At 43.1% G+C, this 10630-nt stretch overlaps 1 protein-coding gene across 1 annotated transcript; it reads right to left on the reverse strand.

The window, feature by feature from the left end:
* Positions 1 to 960: 960 nt before the first annotated feature.
* LOC111915380 (pentatricopeptide repeat-containing protein At2g46050, mitochondrial) lies at positions 961 to 2994 on the reverse strand. The gene has a single exon (XM_023911043.3). It carries the CDS (start codon positions 2954 to 2956, stop codon positions 1064 to 1066), a length of 1893 nt encoding a protein of 630 aa, XP_023766811.1. The 5' UTR covers positions 2957 to 2994; the 3' UTR covers positions 961 to 1063.
* Between the last annotated feature and the right edge of the window lie 7636 nt (positions 2995 to 10630).

Below are 10630 nucleotides of genomic sequence, written 5' to 3' on the forward strand. Positions count from 1 at the left end.
CATTCATCGGGTTCTGAATTCGGTTCTCAACCTTTTGAATATGCAAATAGTGGTATGTTTAATGGGATTTTTTTAAATTACAAAAATACCCTTGTTGTTTTACATACTGTGGGAGACTTCACATAGCACACGAGTCACGAATCCATATTTGAGGTCAGTGTTGGAACTTTAAGTTTAGTTTCAGTGAGCTGACACTTAATGTGGGATGAGAGGGACCATACTCTTTTTGCATATTGCTTTTATGTTATGCACCTACGTTATCAAATGTCTCTTTCCGAAATCACATGTGAAGTTACCAAAATACCCTTGGTGTCTTACTGCGAGCTCCGACTTTATGTGGGGTGGAATTGACCTTACTCCTGCATTCTCTATGTGTGAGGGTATATTTGTGTCTTGCCTCTCTGTTACCAAGTGACAACTTCCAAAATTAACAAACCTCATACGAAATTACCAAACTACCCTATACAGTTGGATCCTTCACATCACACACACTACACATGTTTATCTTTACGGGCAATTGTGGAACTTTGGATTTATGATTTACGGTGAATTTTCTTGTAGGCCATATGTTGCAATTGGTTTTTTTTTTTTTCCGCTTATTGCATCAAATGCTTCGTTTGTTAAATACCTGAAATGCCCTTTATAAAGACGAAACAAAGAAAATGGACCATAAGATAAGACCATTTGGACCAAATCAAGTGTTTGACTATTTACAACTTTTCATGGGACGGATGGAGTACGTGTTTGACACTTTGGAATCAAACAAAATATTTTTATAACTCAAATTCTCTTCGGTTTCGTTTTGTTTATGTATCATGATGCTTAGAACTGCGGGCGCTCTGTGCATTGAGTTGTATTTCAAGTGGGTTATAATCATTATATCATTACTGTGATTTTGGTAAACAGTGGACGATATATCAACAGAACAAATGATATTTAACGGGAGTTGGGATGAGAAAATGTAAATGAGAAAGGTATAGATAAATGAATATAGAGTATTTAGGTTGTGGGTGGTTTTGTCATTTATGTAAACGTGAAGGGGTTTTAATGTAAAATTTCAATTTTAAGTACGTGGCTTCTTTTTAATCAAATCCATGGCCATCGAACTGTACAACAATCCCAACACACGGTACAACTCAAAGCATCGTGGATGAGCTTCATCTCTCGATACAAAACCATGAATCTCACCACCAACCTCTAACCAACTAAACCCCGGCACCTTCAAACAACAATTATCCCGCATCTTTTTCCTAATCTCACCCACATCAAACCACCTCCCACAATAAGCAAAAATATTCGACAAAACAGCATACCCCACATTCTTATCTGGCTCCAAAACCAAAAGCTTTTCACTTGCCCATTTAGCCAACTCAAGATCATTATGGACCCTACAATGTCCAATAAAAGCCGCTAGTGTGTCGGGTCCAGGAGCCATTGGCATCGAACCCAGAACATTAAAAGCCTGGGTGACTAAACCGGCTCGACCAAGAAGGTCAATTAGGCACGTGTAGTGCTCGAGCCCTGGCTCAATCCCATGGTCTTTAGTCATGGATTCAAAGTAATGGAGGCCTTCGGTTACTAATCCACCATGACTACACGCAGAAAGAACACCAAGAAACGTGATTTTATCGGGTTTTGGTACACCAAGTGACACCATTTTCTTGAAAAGTTTGATAGCGTTTCTTGAAAAACCATGAAAGGCGTATGATTGAATCATACAAGTGTATGACACAAGATCAGGTTTGGCTATTGAGCTAAATAATTTGAAACTACAGGCAATATTCCCGGATTTTGAATATGCATTTAGAAGAGAGTTGGAAACCGATAAAAAGGAAAGAAACCCGGTTTTTAACGAGTAGGGATGAAGTTGATGGATTTCAGTGGTTAAAGAGAGATTCCCGCATGAGCTAATGACACTGGCTAAAGTCAGTTCATCAGGGTTAAAATCGTCACGCAGCATATTTGTGAAGAGTTTCCAAGCTTCCTTACCATTGTTGTGATGTCCGTAACCCACAATCATAGTGTTCCAAGAGATCAGATTTCGTAGAGACATTTCATCAAACACGTGACGTGCATCGATGATGTTTTTATTCTTTGCATACATATCAGTAAGCGCACTAGCCAACACCATGTCCCCATCCAACCCATATCTAAACACAAGACCATGGATCTGTTTTCCCAAATCACAATACGCTAGAGAAGCACAGCAATTCACCAGACTAGTGTACGTGAAATCATCACCCTTAACCCCCTCTAAACGCATCATTGTAAAGACCCGAAAACCTTCTTCCCTTGATCCATTTAACGCATAGCAAGACACCATTACATTCCACAAAACCAAATCTTTATCCACCGCATCATCAAAAACCAGCCTCGCCTCGCTAACAAATCCAAATTTGGCATAGAAATTAACAAGAGAACTATTCACATGACAATCTTTACAGAAACCCGATTTCACTGTACGACAATGGAACTGTCTACCCATCTCAATGCTCCCGACTTGACTCGACAAGCTAATTAAATTTAAAAAAGTAATACGATCAGGGTTGACCCCTTCCGATAACATCCTTCTAAAATAACACAAACCCACATGTGAATCACGAATTAAAGTATTCCAAGTCATGAGATTTCTAACAGGTATTTCATCAAACAGTTTACAGGCGTCACTGGACTCGCCGCATTTCAAATAAGAACTTAACAGTTGGTTTTGTAACAGCAACGTGCTACAGTAACCTAGCTTAATCATTGGTGAATGTAATTGTTTCCCTTGGAGTGGAAGATCCTTTGCAGCTAAGACCTTGAAAGCATTAGAACAGAAAGCTATATTGACGCTTTGAAATTGGTTAAATTTTCGGTAATTTTGGGTGGTTTGATTTAGGGCTCTAACTTGATTCATCAACCGTTTTTTGAAATAGATGGTGGAATTTGGTTTGAAGTAACCTTTAACCATCGCCATCAGAACCCGCCGAGACAAAACCCACTTTTTTTTTTTTTTTTTTTTTTTTTTTTTTTTTTTTCATCTCCAACCTTCTTCCATTAATATAACTACCGGATATAACGTTATACAATTCATTTCTAAAGATGAATTTTAAATTGTTTAATTCATTTCTAAAGATGAATTTTAAATTGTTTATTTTAGAGTTTCAGTCTCTCTATTTATATATTTATATATTCTATTATACTTTTACCTACTAATTATAATTTAAATGTAATATTTAATACTTATAATATTTTATAAGACAAAATTACAAAAATGGGCTCTGTAGTATGTATTTTTTTGGGTTTTAGTCCAAACCATGACTTTTTTGGATTGATGGTCCTTTTAGACTAGTTTGTATGTGAAAATAATTCTTCTGAAAATTAAAATGACTATAATACCTTTGGGGTATTTATTTTATATTTTTCTTTCATTTTTAAAATTTAATATTTATTTATTTGTTTTAACAATTAAAAAATAATAAATGATCTCTCTCTCTCTCTCTCTCTCTCTCTCTCTCTCTCTCTCTCTCTCTCTCAACAAAAACCCATCCTCATCTTTTTCTTCCCCAAAAACACCCAGGAGGAGCCACCGTCCATTTTTTCCATTTCTTGTTCATCCCTTTCCTCCTCCCAATCTTTAGTCTACTTATTCCTTCCCTTTCTGGCCTCTACCACTCAATCTTTTAAACATCCTTATTTGGGGTGGTTCACGGTGGCAGAAGGAAGGAGAAAGCAGGGGATGACATCGACGAGAGTAATCATGAGAAAGATCATCGTATTTGGGTTTTGATTTCACCAATGTATTTTTTATAGAATTTGACCAATAGAGTTTTCAGTTTATTAAACAGAAAAAGAGAAGGAGATGAGAACAAGTTATCTGTATGCTAGCTGCCGGTTCTCCTCTTCAACCCACAGACCCACACATGTTATATGTATCTTTATTACTACTTTTGTAGTATAAAGTTATGGTTTGTGATTGTAAGTTCATGATCAAGAATAAGGATGTCTTGTTGGGAGGAAAGAATAAAAAATGGCTAACTTTGTTTGGATTGAAATAAATATATCTTATGCCAACATTAGAATGCTATACCCAGGTCTTTTCTTTACTAATTAACATGGATTTTTTTGGTTTTAGTGATCGATAATGGTGGTGGTTTGGAGTTCGCCATCAGAGTCAAAGTTGGATAAGGTTATGTCGAGGAGTTTGTCTCCGACGGAGATGGTGGCGATGATTTTGGGAGTGGCTGAGTATTTGATGGTGTGACGGTGAGTGAGGCAGAGTTTTTGATGAGGACCCGCACCATTCTTCTCTATCGTCACTTCCCTGCCTTAAAGTCCTGCCATTTCTCATTCGCCTTCCGAATGGACCAATACCACCCTGGTCCCTCTACAGATTATGCCGACAACTGAGTTACCGGATACTCACCGGCCACTACAACCAGCACAATCTCTTAGTCGCTCCCAACGACTTCCGAAGAAAGTTCGGCTATCTAAATTGCTCTATCTATCTTGCCACTCTGGCGCTACAAGTCTTGGGATCCTTGATCCCCTATCTTGACCCTAAGGTCCCTACCAGGTCCCACCTGTGCTGCTATAGTCTCACAGGCCTCGCCCATGGGTCTCACCCGACTATATCCTAGAGCGGTCCTCCCCTCTAGTCTCACTTGCTAACTACTGTCGCACGGGCCTCGCCCACAGGTCTCACCCAAACCATACTACTGAGAAATCCTGCTCCCAGGTCTCACCTATATTATTGCTAACATACGGGCCTTGCCCACGGGTCTCACCCAACTACAACTGGAGTGGCCTCACCTATCAAGGGGTATGCAGTCTGACTCCATACTAAACCTCAACGACTTAGCCTTTCCTGATCCCTATCATGCTAACTAGGAGATACGGGCCTCCGCCCACACTCCGTGAACTAAACTGCTAATGAATGCTACGGCCTACCTGCAGTCTTACATCACTTTCCTCACAACTTGCTGCTGGGGAATGCTGCGGCTACCCCACAGTCTTATATCCTGCCTAAACTCGCACCTGGCGAAGGCTCTGCGACCTGGTTTTCCCGAACCAGTCACCCGCTAGACATGAATACACAAACTCAAGGTTGGAAAGTTTCTCCAACTCCCAACTAACTTGGTCCTCCATCCAAACAGCCACTTGAGCTGCTTCCTTCCTTACCAAGACTGCAAAACCATCCCAGTCTTGTACTTACTTATATCCCTGGCCACACGGATGGCTCTCCCCCTCTTCGACTTGACTAGCTCCTCACAGCTCACAACTCAGAAGAATTTCCAGTTCTTCCTACAATCCCCTGGTCACTTCGCTGAAAACCCGACTTACCACAACCGGGGATCTAACCGATCCATTTCCAATCGACACCTTCCCAAACTAGCGAGGCACTACCAAGCCCCTCACAAGCATGCTACAAATAATGCATCCTAAGTAACCCTCTCTAAAGGAGATGACCTCCAACTATCATTCTAACATCCAAGGTATGCAGATGGCATATAAATCAATCACCAGCAGGCCGCAAAATTTAGAAGTATCATTATCAATACTGATGTAGAACCATAATAATAAGACCATATCATAATCTGATAGAGAAATGAGAGAAGATATGAACCTGACACATCGGGCTGCTCACACCTCCTCTGAAACCAACTGATACACCCTGCTCCTTGCTGCAGACATCTCTGCCCGACCCTGACGGCCATCGGTGATCCTCATGGTTGCAGGGGCAGGTGCCATCACCTGTCCTGCTGAATGCAAACTCAGACATTAGGCCTTCTTGTGGCCCCTCTGACTGCAATGGAAACATAACATGTTTGATCCCTGGGTGGTGGTAGCAGTACAATCTCTGCTGAAATGACCAATCCGGCCGCACTTGAAGCAACCAGAATCACCACCGCTGCCACTCCTACATACACCCTCGTGCGTCCTGCCGCACTTGACACAGTGGCCGCGGTCCTGAGGAGCTCTCGATCTAGAGTCTGATGTCTTGGGCCTCTTGCCCGATCCCGTAGGTATCTGAACCTCCTCCGGCTTCCTCTTCCTGAGGTGTTCCAGATCGATCTCCCTTTCCCTGTCCCGAGCAATCATATCCTCCAGCGTCTTGCAGCTGGACCGACTCACAAACTCTCTGATGTCGTCTCTCAGCATATCGTGATATCGAGCTTTCTTCATCTCCTCATCTGTGACATACTGCAGAACAAGAAGAGCCCTCTCCCTGAACTTGGTGGTGATCTACGTCACCGTCTCGGTCGTCTGCTGTAGATCCTGGAACTCCCGGGCTAACTGTTGCACCTCAATAATCGGTGCAAACTCGTCCTTAAACCTGGCCGAGAAATCACTCCATGTCATCGCGTCCAACGCGGCATCATCCCCGATAGCATGACCAACCTCCTCCCACTAATCCCGTGCTCTGTCCTTCAGAATATAGGAGGAGAGTCGAACCTTGTCCCCCTCGGGACACCGGCTAGAACGAAAAGTGTTGGCGACATTAGCCAACCATCTGCCACTAGCAATGGGGTCCCTAGCCCCATGCTAATCTGGAGCTCCACAAGCCCTGAACTCTCGGAAAGTCAAAGTACGCGCTCCCAGCATAGCCATCAGCTCTGTGCGAAAGGCTCCAAGCCTCTCATCCAAAATCTCTAGGATGCCCTCCTTGACCGTGCCAAAGATCACAGGAGTCTGGTCAAGAATATCGCGCTTAATCTCAGCTAATACAAACTCTCTCATCCGCTCCTCGAGTTGCTCGATCCCTGAACCCGAGCCTGATCCCTCTCTGACACCTGATCCAACCATTGGTCCATCTTGCAATGTCGTCATACTGGAAGCATGCCATAACAATCATCAAAATATACATCACTGCTGAGGGACCTCACACGCACTGCAAGTTCCCTAGTTTTGTCTCGGCCCCTCTTGAATCAAGTATGGATCCTCTGCTTTCAGTAGTACGGGACCATACTACCTTCCACATTTATTCGTACTTTCCTTAAGAGTTCTCTCGACTCCACCAAGTCCCTTGCACGACTACCACTGCTCCCAGCACTAAACTCATCCTAGGCCTACCTTAGGGAAATCTCTGACCCAAACCAGTCCTCAGCTGCTGAAGGTCTCTTTGTAATGCCAATCAGCCATTACTTGAATACCATCACATGTGACGAGGCTCAGATAATCCTTCAAGTAAAGGAAGCATCCCCACAACGGTTAGACTCAAACGAGAGCTGCGCAGTAGGGTCAAATCCAGAACTCTGAGATTATTCAACCCTGATCACATGTGACTTAATGTATTCATCTAATGACTAACTCCCCATCACTCAGAATCCCACAAGGCATAGAGCAAGCAACATTCAGACAAAGGAAAAAAAATCTAACCATAACATAATCCAATCAAATTGTTCTATCCTCTACACAGGGATCCGTACTAGCATGCAATATAAGCTCACATAATTAGGCATAACCTAAACATGATATCCTACCACTATCTAACCAATGCTAGCATATAGCTCAATAAGCGCATATAATAGGCACATAAGGCATCCTCCTAGATCCATAGCCCTAAATCTAGCATGCTGATCACATAATCATATCACAACATAAACTTGTATGGGTAATTTGGGAGAACTTACTTGAGCTCGGCTGATTGCATGCACAACACCCTTTTCTCTTTTCAAATTTCCTTTTGCTTTTTCTAAAACCCATTTTATTTCCTCAAAATCCTTTTATAAATATGGTTTTTCTTTTGAAAATTTTATACCACTTCCTCAGTTTGAGTTCAGACACACCCGAGAGTGTGCCCGAATCCCTCAAACCAAGGCTCTGATACCAACTTGTAACATCCCAAATTTCGAGTCTAAAAATTTCTTTTAAAAACATTACTAATGCATAACGTTAAGTCATTCAACATACAAAAAGGGTTCGTATGACAAATCATAGTTTAATTTCCAAAACACTTGTTTAATTATCAGAGTAAACATCTCAGGCTAACTTGCCATGGTGTGTGCACTGCAACCCTCCCAAGCTCCTCTTCTGAAAACTGAATACCTGAAACCAAAACTGAAAACCGTAAGCACGAAGCTTAGTGAGTTCCCCAACCTACCGCATACCATACATATCTACTGACCCATACATGCCATACATAATACTGAGCACATAACCACATACTGGGCTCCCGCCTGCTGCATTGGGCATCGTCTGCTATCGGACCCCGTCCGTCACCAGGCCCCGACTACCTTCGAGCCCTGCTCGGCGTACAGATATGTTTTCCTTAGGCCCCGCTTGTCTCTGGGACCCGCCCGCTAACATATAGTAGCATACAATCATATCACAACACATAACTAACATACTCTACTAAATTACTATACTAAGGCCTAGCCTATCTTGGGCCTCGCCCCCGTCCTACTACTGATGAATCATGGAACCCCGTCCACACTCCTACTGACAGTGAGATACGGGCCCAACCCACACTCACTCTTTTCCTAACGTGGGCCTCGCCCCTGCTCTACTGCTAATGAGGTATGGAACACCGTTCGCACTCTGCTATTGGTGAGATAGGGGACCTCTCCCACACTCACCTCCCTACCAGGCACATACATGTATCACACAGACAACAAGTATAACTATCATACAAACCATTCCTTGGGCACCCGCCCTCTAACATTGGACCTTAGTCCCGATTGTCATACTAGAATACTGTGCCTAGGGCTAACCCCCGGGTCTTCCTACTCATAACTACATGGGTCGGCATTGTGGCCATAGACCCATTCACACAAAGGGAAACTCACCTGCACTGCTGAAACTTGTTGATAACCCTCTGGCTGCTGTCCGACAACTCTCCGAAGCGCTACTCCACTAGCTCCCCGAGCTACTAATATCAGTATAACACTTAGCTCCAAACTGAACTCTAGAAGTCAAACTAAGTCAACTCAGGTCCAAGTCAAAGTCCTTGTCAAAGTCAACCTTCTAGTTGACTCGACTCGCCGAGTCAACTCATAGACTCGTCAAGTTCTTAAACTCAGAAACTCTCAAAATACGACTCAACTCGCCGAGTCACCCCAAGATTCGTCGAGTTCAACGATCTCTGAGTCCCATCCTGTCTAACTCACCGAGTCACCACTCAACTCACTGATCTGCGTCTTAACCATAAAAGGTTGAGGTTCAGCGACCAGACTCGCCGAGTCCAAGGCAATCTTCAACAAGCTTGCCAAGTTGTTCTTCCAACTCGCCGAGTCCATGCTCATGTTCATAAAACTCGCCTAGTACACCCATGTGACTTGCCAACTCTCTTCAGATCTCAATCCATACAGTGGCTTTTCGAGCCATGCAGGGGCTCCAATCCATAGATCCACTCTTCTACAGTATAACCCCCACATAAAGGTGCAAACTTTACGTGAAACCAAGGAGCTAAAGGCCCAAAACACTTTAGGGCTAGGGTATAAGAAAAAGGGGCTTCATAATAACTCGTTGACTGCTGCTTTAAGACATTTTGGACCATCACAACCCTAGATCTGAAGTAGCAACCTCAGATCTAAGCTCCAAACCCGAAATAGATCTCAATCTTACCAAAATAGCCCCAAAATCTCATTCAAGAATAGATCTAATTGCAATAAAGCCAAAGCAACAGCTTATTACCTCAAGGATGACCTCCCACTGAAGAATAATCCAACTCTCTGTAAAGCCCCTTGCTCCAAGCTTCTTAATCTTCAATATCTCTTCACAAAACCCCCTTACCTAAGCTCCAAATTGCTTCCAAGGACTCTCACTCACGATTTTGGGTTTCTGGATCTCAAAAGGGGAGTAAAGAGGCTGGGGAAGGGATGTAATGCTCTTTAAATAGGGCACAACCCCTGGGATTAAGGTTTTTCTCGTCCAGACCAGACTCGCCGAGTCTACTAGCCGACTCGCCGAGTCGGTCACTTACTATATCCCCCGGATCCCGCTCCGACTTGTCGAGTTCCTCCATGGAATCAACGAGTTGACTCATGACTTAGAGCTTTTCCTTTCTTTTCTTGGTTTTTCTGATTTTGGGTGTTACACATGCGTACACCCATCGTATTCAAGGAATACCGTGACCATTATTAAGGACCTTCGCTCGGCGTACCTATCTCGTACGCCCAACATAGGGACCAACTTTGCAATCTTTTTAATGACTCAAGGCTAAAAATGAAAATACCTGGAACACTTACGTTACAAATCTCCCTCACTTGAATTAGAATTCATCTTGGAAGTCTATTGCTGCAAACAAGTATGGGTAGTGCTCCCTGATTTCATCCTCCAACTCCCACGTCTACTTAAATCCTTACCGGTGTTGCCATTACACCTTCACAAATTTCACCACTTTATTATGCAGAGTCTTGGTCTTTCTGTCGAGAATCTCAATTGGCCTCTCCATATGATTCAGGAACTCATCAACCTGAATACCATCTATAATCACCACCGAATCATCAGCTACACACTTCCGTAACTAAGAGACATGAAAGGTGTTGTGGATCTGACTGAGCTCATCAGACAAATCCGGCCGGTATGCAACCTGGCCCACCCGAGAGGCAATCCTGAAGAGACCAATAAATCAGGGGCCCAACTTGACCCGCTTCTAAAACTGGATGAAACCTTTCCAAGGTAACACCATAATAAGCACGAAGTCCCC

This window comes from Lactuca sativa, chromosome 7, assembly GCF_002870075.4.
Source record: "Lactuca sativa cultivar Salinas chromosome 7, Lsat_Salinas_v11, whole genome shotgun sequence".
Taxonomy (NCBI): Eukaryota; Viridiplantae; Streptophyta; class Magnoliopsida; order Asterales; family Asteraceae; genus Lactuca; species Lactuca sativa.

What these genes read in the sequence shown, in the direction of transcription:
- LOC111915380 (XM_023911043.3), bottom strand. Translation starts at nt 2,956, where the DNA reads ATGGCGATGGTTAAAGGTTACTTCAAACCAAATTCCACCATCTATTTC.